This window comes from Zeus faber, assembly GCF_960531495.2.
Source record: "Zeus faber genome assembly, chromosome: 10".
Classification (NCBI taxonomy): Eukaryota; Metazoa; Chordata; class Actinopteri; order Zeiformes; family Zeidae; genus Zeus; species Zeus faber.
In genome coordinates, this window is record NC_137199.1 from 23,801,825 (window position 1) to 23,818,156 (window position 16,332).

Genomic DNA, 16,332 nt, shown 5'->3' on the forward strand with positions numbered 1-16,332 from the left:
TGAGCTACTTAAAATGTGCATCTTCAATTCCCAATTTCAAGTGGAGAACACCTAAGAAATGTCGATTTTACACATTGAAGCGACTGTTTTAAGTTGTTGTTCTATGTTAAATCCAATATGTTTTCAGTGGAGAATATTTTCTTTGCAAAAATAAAATAATCTACTATTATAATAATAATAATTATTATTATTATTATTACAATTGTTATCATTACAATTCTTATCGTTATAATTATTATGATTATGGTTATTATTATTATCATCATCATCATCATCAGTCTCAGTCACTCCTTGTGACGAGGAGAACGTTAACGCAGACTGCTGAAATTAGTGTATTAGCATGAATAGTCATTATTTTATGACCTTGCATTATTATGTGTTTATTTCGTTTATAGATATATATGTAGTTCATAGATTATATTCTGTGAGATGTAACTTTTTTAAGATATAATAGTCATAAATTAACAATTAAAACCTTACTCCTGAATGTTTCTTTTGAATTGAATTGAATTGAATTGAATTGAAATTGTATCCTAATTTCTAATCCTATCGTTAATCATTTTAGGCCTCTTTGGAAGCAATATTTTTTTACCTCCTTTTAAATACATTGGTAGAACGTATATTGTATTATGTCATTGATTTATAACCCGATGTACTGTATTAAAAGACAATGAACACATGAAATGTGCTGTCTACCGACACTGATGCCCGCATTCGATGATGTTATGTCTTTTCACTAATCAGAATAAATAACGCTATACCTGCCAAAAACCTTTGTGCGGGTTAATAACGTTATGCGTTCTGTGGTCTGTGTTTGATTTTTACTTTTGAAAAGATCTGAAATAGGATGGCAAAGAGGTTCACAACGTTAACTGGAAGAGGGTCTTTGATTTCCAATGATCTCCCTCAACATACTACTTGTAATGGGGGAGTGCCATCCCATAATATGCAGCGACGTCTGATAGCGTCGTCTGCCAGAATCCCAGCCCTGCTTGAGGTGTGCTGGTTCCACGCTGCTGCATTTTTTTAGAGCTACCCCGTCGAACCCATTTGCAGCGAAGATCACATTGTCTATTGCTCAACCAGTCAGGGTATGTTTCCATGTCTGTGTTTGTGTGTATGGTTGTTTATTTATTTATTTGTGCATTAATATCCAACATGTAATATATTTCAATTTAGTGCTGAAGTGTGTGTGTGTGTGTGTGTGTGTGTGTGTGTCTCTCAGTCTCTCAAAAACAAAGCCTATAGTGTGTAGTGTTTAAGTAGTACCCCCTTTTATCTATAAATTGATCTCTCATTGTGAAAATTTGCAGATATTACATTCTGTGAGTTTACAGAAAGTCTTTGGGCAAATACAATGAAAGCAAAACTCTTGTGCAAATAACTGAGGTTAGTTTAATACTGGGGAATTAATTATGTTGAAGGTGAATAACAAATACAATTATACACTGTGATATCATGTCATTTGTGTTACCAGTGTCATCTAATTATTTTTACACTTGAGACATACAAATCACGTTGCAGCTTGTATCATCCAAGCTCTCTGAGTGAAATATAGGCCTATATGTTTTGATAGAAGTCAAGCACACAAAATATGTAGTTTACCTGAAATGGGGTTATATCTAAAAGGAAATAATCCGACCTGACCATCCCAATTTTAGTGCTGAGACGTCGACATGTGTCCGCTTCCTCGTCGTCAGTGCGTCATGCACGAGGCGCGCGATGGTGCGAGGTGGCCGGGCATAATCTGTTTCCCGAGCGGTCCGCAATTAAGGTCGGATTTTGGCGACAGCACCTGATGAATAGCGAACGGAGCCTGAATCAGACGGGGTAATTTAGAGACGTTGAAGTGAGGTAACCATGGAGACCGCTCTTCTCGGCTCCAAAGCCTACGAACAAGCATGCCCTCTCATTCCTTAGCAATGTGTCTACATTAGCCTGCAGAGGTACTGGGTGATGGGTTTTCTGAGTGTGATGAGATTTCGTGATTTGTTTTGTAATGGAGTCACATTAGTGTCGAGACATGCTGTTCACATGGTGAATGAGGTGTCGGGCGTATTTGGCTGAATCGGAGAGAGAATGTTTATGTAACATGGATAGCCCTATTGCATTCCTGTATTTATGTTTTAGGTTTTTTCTGAATAGAATTGTATTTAACTGGTTGATTTTATTCATTACACACCTATTAAGTTGTCCTGTGACTTTTTTCCCTCATAGTGTGGTTTCAATCGGCATCTTCTCTCCATTTCAAAGGTGTAAAATTGCCTTTGAAATACCTCACTGGTCTTCATCATGACCGACAGGAGGCTGGCGTCTTTAGGTAAAACACTGTGCCGGCGGCTTCCACTGGAGACCAGCCGAGCGGACACCCAGTTTGCCAGGTGCCTGACGACGCTGGACCTCATTTCCCTCGGGGTGGGAGCCACTCTGGGGGCCGGGGTGTACCTGCTCTGCGGTGAGGTAGCCAAGGAGAAGGCCGGGCCGTCCCTCGTGCTGTGTTTTCTCATCGCAGCCGCGTCGTCCGTACTCACCGGCCTCTGTTACGCTGAGTTCGGCGCCCGTGTCCCCAAAGCCGGCACGGCCTACGTCTACTGCTACGTGACTGTTGGAGAGATATGGGCGTTCATCATTGGCTGGAACCTCATCTTGTCTTACCTCATTGGTAAGTCAAAATAAAGAGGTTAGATTTAAGTGTGATATTCGGGGGGCGTGGATTACTGCATGACTGCGAAAACATAAAAAAAAAATTCCCCTGCCATTCTTCTCTTTTGTCAATATTTCTTCACAGCCACAGCCAGTGTCGCACGAGCCTGGAGTCTTACGTTTGACAATCTCCTCGGACAGGCCATCTCACAGTTAATCAAAGCCTCAATTTCGCTAAAGTTTCCTGGGAGTATGCTGTCAGAGTACCCCGACATGTTTGCCGTGTTGCTAATTGTTCTACTCACTGGTAATATTGTGTTGAATATACTTTCTGTCGATATCGCTAGAGGAAAAATATTGACGTTTTCAACCCTTTTGTGAGCGTGCGTTCTGGGTCTGACCAATTGCCGACACCCACTCAGCCCTGCTATCATTAGGCATCAATGAGTCGGCCACGGTGAGCAAGATCTTCACGGGGATCAACGTGTCGGTGCTGGCCTTCGTATTTATATCAGGCATGGTGAAGGGAGACTGGACTAACTGGTGCCTCACTGTCGACCACTTCATCAACGCGACAAATATCACCGACCCAGAGTGAGTCCCCAGGAGGAAAAGAAAAAGAAAGAGCGTGCAAATGAAGTTTGTTTTTGCAATTCCTGTAAAACACTGACCCCTTGGTGAACCACTGGAATTTGCCATTTTGTCTCACAGTATCAATATTATCAATAGCAGACGTATACACTAGGAGGCTCAATGCAACTTGGCAGAGCAGATATATTTCGACACATCTCCTGCATTCCTTCTGTACCCAGGCTTATCAAAAAGGAATTTGGTTCTGGTGGGTTTGCACCTTTTGGAGTCAGTGGGATCCTGTCTGGTGCGGCAACATGTTTTTATGCCTTTGTCGGCTTTGACTGTATCGCAGCATCGGGTCAGTCATTTCTTTTCAATATTGGCTTTATTCCGTCTTGTTCTATATTATTCTGTAGTTATAGATCGTGAACCCTGATGACCATGTTTTCTATCCGCAGGTGAAGAGGCAGTGAACCCCATGCGCTCCATCCCCATCAGCATAGTGGTTTCTCTGTTCTGCTGTTTCATTGCCTACTTCGGGGTGTCTACTGCCCTCACACTGATGATGCCCTACTACCTGTTGGACATGGAGACGCCGCTGCCCAAGGCCCTTGAATACGTGAACTGGGGCCACGCCCGCTATGTGGTCGCTGTGGGTTCTCTGTGTGCACTCTCCACCAGGTATGTTGTCCAGATGCATGAAACAAAATGAAAGCAAACATGTCTTGGAATCACGTTCACCGAGGCTGTCGACCGGCCGCAGGCCAACTTGAATGAAATCATATTTACTGTATTTACATGATAATGTTCCTACTGATGGTGTTTGTGTTTATCCCTGGCCTCCAGTTTACTTGGAAGCATGTTCCCCTTGCCCCGTCTCATCCACGCTATGGCATCTGATGGCTTGATTTTCCGCTTTCTTTCACAAATGAGCGAGAAAACAAAAACACCTCTGCACGCCACAGTTATATCTGGTGCGGTGGCAGGTGAGCCACGTTTTACTGTGATTACTAACAGCTGTTATATTAATACATCATTTTCTAATATTTTTTGGTTTATTAAGGCCTGTATTTGCAATTAGCACCTCAATGTCTTGTTTCCACAGCTCCAATGGCATTACTGTTTGACCTGGATGTTTTGGTGGACCTCATGTCAATAGGAACGCTCCTGGCTTATACAGTAGTAGCTGTTTGTGTGCTTGTTCTCAGGTGAGTCACATTATCTGTCATAATAAACACACATCATTACCAGACACCATAGTTTTGGATAGTAGTGTTACCGAGATGCTTGTCATTGCGGTTGTATTTGGCATTTAAGTGGAGGTTCTCATAGCCCTTCTTATAAGGAGGATATATTGATTTCAGGTACCAGCCTGGTCGTCTTGATGACAGCTTTAAAAGGGAACATTCGGCGGAAGGGAGTGGTGATCAAAATGTTCCCAAGGAGGAGACCATACAAATGCCAATAATGGACTTCTCACTCAAGCTTCTGCTTTGGCCCAAAGCTGACATTCCCACTAATATCTCAGGAAACATTGTTTATGTTACCACCATTGTGATAAGTAAGTTTCTTGATTAATACACTTTTCTCAAAAGGGGTGTAGTGCGATAAAATTCCATGTAATATATTTGGAGATAATAATCCAATGCAGGTGTGTGATGGTTATGATATAAGGCAGATCATTCAATCTTGGTGTATATTTCAAAAACTGAATCTTTCTAAGCCACAAATAATTTCAATAATGGAACTCAAGCTGAAATAACAGATTCCATATTTCTACATCCTGTGTAGCGGCGCTGATCGTCTCTCTCTGCCTGGTGACGGGTCTGTACTGGGATGACTTGGTAACGGGCAGTCACTCAGTGGTCGCTAATTGTGCCATTTTGATCCTGCTCTCCTTCTCGTGTCTGGTCATTATCTGGCGACAGCCTCAGTCCAGAGAGACACACTCATTTAAGGTCGGCCTACAGTGTCATTTATTTTGTTTGTTCTTACTTTATGGCTTTCATAACGACTGGCAATGCTCTGCAGTCTCACCAGAGTTGGTCATTTTCACTGCAATAAAACCAAAAAAATAAAACCTGACCCATTATGTTGTTGTTGTTTTACCCGACAGGTACCCCTGCTTCCTGTTTTGCCATCGGTTAGTGTTTTTGTTAATATCTGCCTCATGATGCAGCTGAAAATATCAACTTGGATTCAACTTGCAGTATGGATGACAATTGGTGCGTGAGAATGGACAACTTTTAATAGCTCTGGGCATACCTTGTTTTTCTTTCATATGATGTGTATTAGGGTTGAGGCTGAGCAATAATTTGATTTCGCTGTCATTCAGCAGTTTCAAATCGCTGTGACATTCTGTCATTTGCGCGTGGTGATACATGTTCTACTTGAAATAAAAGTAGATGAGAGGAAATTACCTAAGATTGGTCACACTATTATATCAGGCCTGCCTGAAATATATGAGTTAGTATTCTATGGGGGAAAAATCTAGCTTTGGTCTGACATAATAATTTACATTATCATAATCATGATTTTCTGAACCTCAGTTAGATTGTTAAACATGGACTTAGAATTCATGAGAATATATTGGAAAGTAATTTCTTCCACATTTTCGTGCCTTAATGAGCATAGAACTGTTATGTGTAACTTTATGTTTAACTGTTTAACTCGTTGTGAAGAACAATAATGTATGTATTTGATTCTCTTTATACCTACAAGGTTTCGTTATCTACTTCTCTTATGGAATAAGGAACAGTTCAGCAAAACATGGACGGGTCAAACCTTCATTCTAAGAATTGCACACTTTCAACTGAAGACCCGACGAGTCGAGAGACGACCGAAAAATTGGACTAAGTTATGATGTTCACAATTTCTGATGGCTCTTGTTTTCAACTGTTTTACATTATTATTATGAGGTATTATGATGAGGTCATTATGTGGTATTATTTTCATTATTATGAGGTAATATGCAGTATGTTAACAAACACCTATTTTTTAATCTTACAAGATGATGTTTGTGTTTGATGACTAGATAATTCTGATATATAGCTGAGCTCAACAACCTGAAATACATGTCATTGATATCTTTTTGTGAGGACTTTATGTTTAGTATTCTCGACAGTAAGTTGGTAATAAAAATGTAACGTTGTGTTGTATAAATATACCTTTGTGTTAAAATAAACGTTATTTAAAAGATCTATAGCGGGGAGAAGGTTGTGAAGCAGTGTGAGTGTAAACAATGTGCACAAGGGGTGGCAATGTGGGTGGGAGTGGGGGTGGGAGGATCTCGTGGCCTGGGATGTTGGATGAATACAATTTTATTATAAATACATACTTGTCATAGTTGTCAAATCCCCTTTTGAAAATAAAAAAAAAACTATTATTTTCTAGATTTTTTTAAAAGATTATCTACAATTTTACATTGCACTGTAAACATTGTAAACTGTGTACATTGACTCGTTTATTTAAAAAAAATAAAAATAAAAATAGCCTGCGGCAGTCGTTGAACTAATCCAATTCACATATATATTTTTAATAGATTCAAGTAATTAAAACGAAGTAATTAAAACGATGTAGGCGAATGTGAGGCCCCATAACACCCAAAAATGTTTCGCCACGCATTCAATTGAGACGTCAGGCGACGTTAGGCGCCGTGGACTACATGTTCTAGAATCCCTTGCGGGTCGTTTTCCGTGTTTACAACCAGCTGACTTCCGGCGTCTTCCCGTCCATTAGCCAGCGTTTACCTACGGTCAGCTTCCCCTTTCGGCTCGACGCGACATTTCTGCACGAAGGAACCCCGTAACCGAGTGGCCCGTTGAACTGAATGCTATATCCCACCGCGTCTTTCGGATACCGGTAAGAACGGAGCACAAACGGCGTCGCCATTAGAGGTTCCCAGCGAACCCCGGTTAACGCGCTAGCGTTGGTTAGCCTCTTCGCTAACGTAGGTGATGTTACCAGACTGCTGCTCGGGCGAAGCAGTACGCTGCATAAAACACACAATTTTAGGAAGACACTGGTTAGGTTGTGTAAAGATTGTTTGTTTTATGCAACGTAAATGGATGCAGAAGTGAAAGCGATGGTTGTGTCTGAAACGCGATTGTCATGTTTAGTTGGTCCGTACACTCGTGCAATAACTGCACTATATTGTCAGTACAGATAGATTTTATTCATCAAGAATCCAAAGTGTCAATATAAGAAAAATGCACGTTTGCATACACATAAAATACACTATATATTGTGATAACATTGTAATAACTTTTGACTTATTCATCCATTGTTGTCCACGTATTAGTTTGTAATATTAGTATTATTGTTACTGTGCAGAAATACCCCATTAGTATTTTTTACCCACGGACAATACCAGAAACCATACTGCCCCTTATCCCCTGCCATAGCCTTTCAATTTAAATGATCCCGTGCATATAATCACATTTTGTATATTCATTATTTTTAGTTTTTTAGACTGTTAGGCTTTTTATGCTATCTGTAGAACAATGCACCAAGACACATTCCCTCTGTATGAGAATGTACGGAATAAACAGGAGTGTGACTCTGACATGCCATCCAGGAACACATTGATTGTAGTAGCTGAACGACAGGGGCCGTGCTGTTCTGACATCGCATGAATCCAGCGACAGCTAGATGGGTGTTGGCAATGCATTGAAAATATTTGGCAACAGTCGCAAGACACAGATACAACGGTGATTGTGTGGACACATTTGCCATTTCCTTAAAGGAAAACAGCGCGCTGATACATGTGGTGCGCTGCATATGGTACCAGGCTGTGGGAAGCAGCTTCACTGTGTGTTGTTTGTTCCAGGGCTGAGGCCCCGTCTCTACCAGCCGAAGCACATCACGCCTGTCTTCTCCGCATCTGAAGCCCTTCCCTGCAAGTGATGACCTCTCAGCGGGACCTCGACATGGTGAGTATTAGTCTCCGCGACTCATTTTAAGGAGGTTTGAAATAATAACAAAAAAAACCTTTTAACTCTTGATTTTTATTTTTATTTTTTATTTTTTGGACGATGTTGGGACATTTCATGCCAGAATTAATTTGGGGGTTTATGGACGGATGGGGTAGGACGTGGATTAGCCAACGTTCACAAACACTTAGCCTGGATAGTGGCTGCTGTTTCTGTGAATGCCATCTGTCTAATCTCAGTTGAAACGTTGCCCTACTTTCCTTTCAAGGTTTTGGCACTATTGATTGCACCGTGTTACCTACTAAGTCTCCTCTGAGCTGGGATTCCTCCTCACCATTGGAATTGACATGTGAGGGGATAACAAAAGGTCACTGCCGAGACAAAGCTGTTGTCATGTCTAACACCTGGCCATGCATGTGTAGTGCCTTTTTTAAGGTGTGAAGTTATTTAATGTTTTATTCATAAACACAATACCCGTGACAAAATGGCTGTAGCGCACAGCTTTGTACCAACTTCTTTCAATTTCACTTTCACTTCCTGTTGCTGAATAGCTTTTTTTCCAAAAAGAAGAACTTGTTTTGGCCGTATGGATATAAATCTTATTCTTTTGGCATAAAGTTCAAGATCTTTGATAGACGTTTTAAGTGGGAAAGATGTCATCAGCTTGTGTGTTGAAAGGGCAAGAAAATCATAACAAGAGTTTCAGGGATTTACCGCCTTTCTTTGGATTGGACAACGGAAAGGATATTGTGGATGTGTGATGTTGCCAGGGGCAACCAGGCAGATTTTACTTGTTTTGTTCTGGATGAAAACGATGTTGATGGAGGTAAAGCTCGTTAATGTTGACATGGGAATGTAACCCCACATTGAGGTTACTCGGTTCAGAGGGGGGAGGGGTGCGGGCCAGCAGGGGATTGTGTTTGTAAACAGATCAGAGTGGGGTTGTCCCCGTCTGACGTCACACCTCGTGGATCCTTGATGATGGTCTTTGTTCTCCATACTTTGATTTCTGAACAAAAGAAAGTCAATGCTCCACCTATTAAACATAACAAAAAAAGACAAATTTGGTGGTGTCACTGTCCACCAGGGCCACCCCAATAGAAAGAGTAACCTGTTTGGAAATGAAAGCCTGGTTTAGCCCAGCATTGTGCCATAAGCACCATTTAGACTGATTTAAGAAAATTATATTGACGATAAGAAACAACAACATAAATTGACGGTTTAACCTATCATCTGAAATTCCTCAATGCCTTTTGTCTTTAGAAACAAAAGTATGATATCCAGAGCTGCTCTTTACCCTGATGACTCTAGTGAAATTAGATGACAAAAATAGCTTCCTACCTAAAATGATGAATTTGGCCACGTGACCCACTGCTGCAGACAAGCTAAACCGGACTTTCCCTCGATTAAACATTTCACCTCGGCTCAGAAGCCCAATTTCCTTTCCAAAGTACCTTGCGTATGATTTTTTTTTTTTTTTTTCATTTGAATACAGTTTCCTTCTGGTTTGCAATTGCAAATATTTTGGACTTAACATCTTTGCAACAAGATTACTTATTCCAGTTTTCTCCCATTTCTCTACATTCCATCTTCAATGACTGGATTTATGGCTCGCCAAAGTCTGAACACTGCAAACTGGTGATGTCATCTAGGGATCAAGGAGTTGAAATTTAAGACAGAAAAGCACAAACCTTTTTTTTTTTTTATCCATTATATTTTTGAAACATTCTCTTAAGAGTATTTCCAAATAAGGAGTTAAGTATGGAAGTCATTTCAGATTTTTTCTTTTTTTCTTTTTGTACTTCTGCTTTTTTGGGTATTTTTCAGTATTTGATTTACATACTGTAATACTTCATCTCCTCTGCCACTTTTTAGAATCATCTCTCTGTGCCATGCTTTAAAATTTGTTCTTAAAACATTATTTTATCCACACCAATGGCATTAGCCTATGCTCAAAATCGAACAACAAAGACGGTGTAAACATGTTACCAATGGAACAATCTCCAGGGTTAACTTTACGTATCTCAACACATTTTAGTTCACCGCAATGCCACTGTTTAATAATTGTGCTGATTAGGGCTTTCTTGGAATGCTGCTATTGCTGGATGTGAGGCTGTTTAAATGTACCTAATACTTTTGAGTGTCGCTCCTTTTGAGTGTCGCTCCTTTTACTTTTACTTGTACTCGATTAATAATTTCATTACTGTAGTCAGCAAATAATTGCACAGCTGTTTGAGTACAAGGAGTTATGCCAGTTTCCTTTATTCTGTGCCCGCTTATGGTTTAGTGGTAGTTTTTGAATAATTGCATCAAAAGTGGAGGAAGTAAGCGCCCTCTGTTATAAATGAAGTTTCATATAGACGCATGTACACTCGCAGAAGCACTACCCCCTTTGGCTACGCACAGGCCATGTAAATTTAATAACATGGCTGCTGGCTGTCTGGGACACCTGGGGTTATCGCATTAGGCCAACAGCCCGGAGAGGAGCTCCCAGCCCCCTGGAACTGAAGGGCCAGTGTTCTCCCCCGCAGCCCCACCCTTATTGGTGGCCGTCTTTAGCTACCGGGGCTCACTTCGGTGTGAACCCTCGCTGAATGAAGCAGCCCAGTCAAAGCTCTGGATAAATCTAATTAGACTGGAATGCCCATCTTCACACAGCCATCTGAAGGTCACCTCACTCCTGTTGAGGTGAAACCAACTGGAGGCTTTCCACCCTGACTAATTAATGGACCTTTCACTGCCTTTTCCATTTTGGTTTATGTCACATTTCTCCGGTGTCTGTGATTTCCGTGCCTTAGGTGAACCTTCGCCTCATCCTGGTGAGTGGGAAAACACAAGACTTCACTTTCTCCCCAAATGATTCGGCCACAGACATCGCCAAGCATGTGTTTGACAATTGGCCTGCAGGTAAGAGAAGGAAATGGATTTTGTCCTTGTTAGGGTTCTTTTTTTTTTTTTTATCCTGTTTTTACTTTGTATTTAATGCTCTATTCAGATGCTGTCCATGGCATCAACAAAAGTGACACTATAAGTGACCAGTCATTATCAATACTATCAGTCTATTAAACCACTGGTGGTCCTGAAGTATATCTTTGTTGACTTTTTGGCTTTATTGCAAATTACAGAAACGTGGACTGTTCTATTTTATATCTTGTTGTAACGCCAGAGTTCTTAAATTTCTAAATATTGCCTATTAGAGTTGTTTAGAAAGGGCTTGATCGAGTTGCATTGTTTTTGCTTTACAAATAACTGTTACTGTGGCTGCGATCACCCATCTAACTTATCTTCACTTTAAAAAGAATGAACTCATTTGGTTTGATGCCTATGCCACATGTTCAACTATAAAAACCAGTTTGATGTTATTGGGGGTGGATGTCCTCGTGGAACAGTGTGGCCGACATCAGTGTCATGCGCGGGGCTGATGTCGTTTCGTGTGCTCGTCTCTCTCTCTCTCTCTCCGCTGGCAGGGTGGGAGGAGGAGCAGGTGAGCAGCCCCAGCATCCTGCGCCTCATCTTCCAGGGACGATTCCTCCATGGCAACGTCACCCTCGGAGGTACCACCCCCAGCCCGAAAAACATTTAAATATTATAAATTAAAACATCAAATGCATAGAATAAAGCTTCTAGTCATTTCTAAGTTAAGTGTTTTAACGTTCGGTTCTTTGCCAACTAGATTCCAAACCATTGAGAAATCTATTAATTCTAAAAGTCGTAACATAAAATGGTAGCATTCAGTTTAACTGAAATGATCATGGGAGACTCCCTGGTGGTACATTTTGTAATAACACCCCATTGTATGAAATCTTATCGTTCTGATTTTGTGACCTGTACCCAATACATTATTTCTATTTATCAAAGGATAAGCTGAAGCCTGCAAAGGATTATAATCATTCCCATGCGGCGTGCAGATTAATTAACTACAACATTTTTGTTTTCTGTTTTTTGAAAGCTTTAAAGCTGCCCCCAGGCCGAACAACTGTCATGCATTTGGTTGCCAGAGAGACGCTTCCAGAGCCGAACTCCCACGGTGAGAACCCCCCCCTTTGTTCCAGTTCCTTTTTTTTGGGGTGGTCCGACAGTCCATTGTCACCTCATAGTTTCATGGCATGTGTTGGGCTTTTATTGCGCCCAGCATTGATTATCCCTCACCGTCCCCCCTCAGTGCGGTCTGATACTTGTTTGTTTCTTAATTTTCTTTTTTTTTTTTTTTGTTGTACGATGTTTATTTAAGCCTTTACCGTTCTTTCCCCCTAGGTCAACGGAACAGGGAGAAAACCACAGAGAGTAATTGCTGTCTGCTCTTGTAAAGCAACAGAAACAGCCCTGTTCTTCTACCACACCCCAACCCCCCACACACCCCCTGCCCCCCTGTCCTGTCTGCCATGGATTTGGGGCAATCACAGGAAGTCTCTTGGCGGGATGTCTGTGGCTGTCAACCATGTTCATTGCACTCGATTCGCTCAAGACTTTATACTTTACTTACTTTACTTACTTTTAATTTTGTGTGTGTGCCAATATACTAAGACCCCCACCACACACCAACATCTGTTACCAAATTCTACCTTTTGTTTTCTTTTTCTTTTTTCTTTTTTTTTTTTTTCTCTCTTGCTTGACATGACATGATATTCTCCTTTAAGGACCAGGATCGGACAATATTTCGAGGCCCATGTGAGTCAGTGACACTGACTTAAACAGACTATGGAGGCGTCTCTTATCTCGGGCATAGAAGTTGTTTTGGGTGAATCGACTAACCCTTCGCTACTAGTAATGTGGATGTTTCCTTTGGTCTTTACAGAAAGGTGTTAATCTTGTCATTGCACTTACCCCGGTTGTCAATCTGAACGTGTGTGGTGTATTTTTTTCTTTGCTATACTTGTCATCCTCCTATTTTCCCATTATATTTTTTTCTTCAGAAAGAGACTTTTCTTTTTTTTTTTTTTTTTCTAAAATACGTGCCATCCTTTTCATCTATCGACTGCACTTCCCCTCAAACTGACTAGAACGATCGAGCGGCGTGTCTTGTCCTCGCCCAAACCCAATGGAGAACGATGTGCAATTTTTACTTGAACAGCTACGTTTACAAAACAAAAACCCCAGCTCCGTTTGTGGCATTGTCCTACACTGATGACCTCCCAAGATAAAAGGACAGACAGGTCAAGAAGAATTACAGCAGGCTCTTAAGTGAAAAATGGCTTGTTCGAATGGCCGCCGTGTGACCATTTTTAAGGCGTCGTCGGGCGCAGTGGCCTGCCAACGCTCACCTTGGCTAATATCGTCTGGACCGTCTACAGCCCCCGTCCCCCAGGAAGTGGGTCCACACCGCCACCTGTGCAGTCACAGGAGAGTGTCTCATGGGTAAAGTGCAGTCAGTAGAGACGAACGGAAGCTGGAGGGTGGCATTTTGTGGGTTCAATGCCCCCTACTGGACATTTATGAACGGTAGCCCTCCCCCTTTTGGATGGGAAGAAAGGAAATGTAGGTGGTTTCACCTTTTTAATTTGGATGCTGTCTTTATATCTTGTTTGCCTTTTATTGTGGAATCCAGTAATATCATTAATATTGAAATTTGAATATATAAATTTTTATCTTGTGTATAGGTATTTGTTCAGTTTTAGTGTATATGTAAGTCAGTGTGAATGAGTGAGTGTGTGGTAGTGGGTGGGTGGGTGCATGTGGTACATAAGGATTGGGAAGGGAGGTGGTCACAGAGGCATTGCACTGGGAGTATTGATTGACTGTGGTCTCATTGGAAACAGTCAAAAACATTTGATTCCTTCCATCAAGTGTCTTTTGGTTTGTGTTTATGTAAACCAATGTCACTGCTATGAAGTTTAGCTCAATATTAATAAGTGTAAAAAAAAAAAAAAGGAAATGCAATGTGGTCTACCTAAAAGCTTGTATTATAAATGAATAAATCTTTAAATACAGCAACCCGCCCCCCTTTTTTTGTCGAACATGGTCAAATTGTGTTGGATGTTTTTTGCTTTATTTACCTGTAGGTGGCAGTGTCCTGCTATTCACATTCAAACCCCTGGCCTGATCAGCATGCCTTCTCAAAGGTATTATTCATTTATTTATTTTTACCTCAGAATAAAGACTTGGACAGAATGTTTTTAGGATCACGGCAGAATTGAAACCCGGTGTTAAGCAACACACACAATTCTAATTCTAGTTAAAAAAAAAAAAAAAAAATAATAATAATAATAATAATAATAAAGATTTGGAATTGCAGTCCGACAATTGAAGGTCCCAAAGGGCTGGGTTACACTTCCACACTGTTCAGCGCCGGACGGCACCAGATCGCATCCGACACCATCCGAGATCCGATCGGCGGGGTGGCCTGGCTCGCGTCGGGATCGGAAGGAATCGAGGGGGCAGATTACCGGCTACGTCGGCAAAACCACGCCCCATGACCTTCAACCCCGCAGATCCCGCCTCAAACACAACTCCACGCTGGTCACTGGGACGCGCATGCAGCTGCTCAGAGGAACTTTTTTAAGCCTTCTGGAGCTGAGCACCCAGCCGGTGACGGTGGGTGCCATATTAACAACATGAGCCAGTGCCCCCACACACCCCTCCCCACGGAACAGAGTGCAGCGATCGCCACGCTGCTCTCACATGAATTGCTCATGAACAGCATTAAATACAATTTTAACAATGTTGCTGCGGGCAGCAATGCACAGGGTCCAGGGTAGTCGCAGCGTTTGCGCCAACGTGAAAACAGAATAAAATAAACGATAACTAACGTACTACGACGCAGCGTAAACTGGAGACCCCCCCCCCCCCCCATTAACCACAAATAATATTACCTTACTCAAACTCCTGCGAATGTTTGGCAGCCGCATATTCAGTAATTGTCCAGGTTGTGCATATTCCTCACAAAGGGCAACATGCTCGTGGTGTGTGATGCAGTTCAACAGAGAGGGTGATGTCATCTATGCTCAGCAGATGGTGTCTGTCAAACAAGTGACCTGTAAACAGAAATGCACTTCATATACCATTTATAGTTGATATTTTAGCTTTCCTTAAAACAAAGGATAACGCTGAATTAATTGCAAATGGCACAGAAAACAAGCGCCCTTCTCTAAAGTTTCCCCATAATTTATGGAAACAGCCATTATCATAGAGAATATGAATATGAATCACAATACTGTCGTGGCAGTTGACTTTGGCATTACCCTTAACGTCAATGCAATGCGTGGTAAAATCTTTGATATGTACACGATCGCTTAACGTGCCAATTTCTGGAGTTGCTTCTTTGTCCAACTGAGAATATCCGCATTGCTGCAGAACATTGCGAACACAACGTGCGTTAGATAGATTTTCATTGAAATCTCCCACGATTATTTTCCCCCCAGACAATGTATCCAGGTTGTCTACCAAAGACATCAGCTTTTGACAGAAAGCATCAAGTTTGTATGAAGGCGGTCTATACAGGACTGCCACAGTTGTTAGTTGGCCCATTGGCGAAATTGTATTTGGGGCATTCCAGACATGCTGTGGTCCCAATTTCAAAAAACAAGATGGTGCCATTGAAAGGTATACGATTGCCTTAGCGCCACCCATTGACCAAACAACGCCAGATTTCTCAGTGTTTCAGAGTCATATCCTGCACATATCCACCAAATTGGATGATGATAGCACAATGCGTTGAGTTGAGATGAGTTATGGCAGATTATTCAAGACAGACATTTTTTGTACACTTTGAAAATGAATTGTGGCCGAACTATGGGGTTCACATATGTCCAATGAATAAATTGTATTTGGGGCAGTCCAGACACGCTACGGTCTAAGTCTGATGAACACTGGACCATGTTTGTAGGAGGAGTTAGGGAAAAAACGTTTTGGACAAAATTAAAAATGGCGCAAAATCTATCATGATGCCGATAGTTACGAGGCAATAATAGGCAAATTACGTGTAATATACTCGGCATGACCCAAGGAACCAATGGATGCAAGAATTTTGTTTCTACGGCCAGTGGTTCAGAATTTATTCGACAAAATGTAATAGTGGTCGTGATAGCGCAACCATCTGGCTGATGAATCCCATTTTTTTGTGTTTCCTTTTGTGTTTTGGAACATGTCGAACCTGTCGAAACCTGTCATCCAAGTTTCGTCTCCGTGGGTTTTTTACGGTTTCTGAGCGCCAGGCGCCTGCAGCGGAGGCTGGCTTGAAGAATAACAA

At 41.5% G+C, this 16,332-nt stretch overlaps 2 protein-coding genes across 3 annotated transcripts; both read left to right on the forward strand.

The window, feature by feature from the left end:
* Positions 1-2,292: 2,292 nt before the first annotated feature.
* On the forward strand, positions 2,293-8,121 carry slc7a3b (solute carrier family 7 member 3b; the record flags this gene model as incomplete). The annotated part of the gene is made up of 9 exons (XM_080008210.1): positions 2,293-2,662; positions 2,789-2,950; positions 3,066-3,237; positions 3,456-3,574; positions 3,675-3,897; positions 4,063-4,202; positions 4,322-4,424; positions 4,581-4,777; positions 8,045-8,121. 9 exons carry the CDS (start codon positions 2,293-2,295, stop codon positions 8,119-8,121), a joined length of 1,563 nt encoding a protein of 520 aa, XP_079864336.1.
* Positions 6,954-13,782, forward strand: ubl3b (ubiquitin-like 3b). 2 transcript variants are annotated; one of them, XM_080008416.1, is made up of 6 exons: positions 6,954-7,077; positions 8,045-8,147; positions 10,946-11,054; positions 11,615-11,701; positions 12,097-12,174; positions 12,402-13,782. In XM_080008416.1, the coding sequence occupies exons 2-6, from the start codon at positions 8,121-8,123 to the stop codon at positions 12,452-12,454; spliced, it is 354 nt and encodes a 117-aa protein (XP_079864542.1). In that variant the 5' UTR covers positions 6,954-7,077; positions 8,045-8,120; the 3' UTR covers positions 12,455-13,782. The 2 variants fall into 2 exon arrangements, with proteins under 2 accessions (XP_079864542.1, XP_079864541.1); XM_080008415.1 differs by lacking the exons at positions 6,954-7,077; positions 8,045-8,147 and adding an exon at positions 10,745-10,835.
* The last annotated feature ends 2,550 nt before the right edge of the window (positions 13,783-16,332 follow it).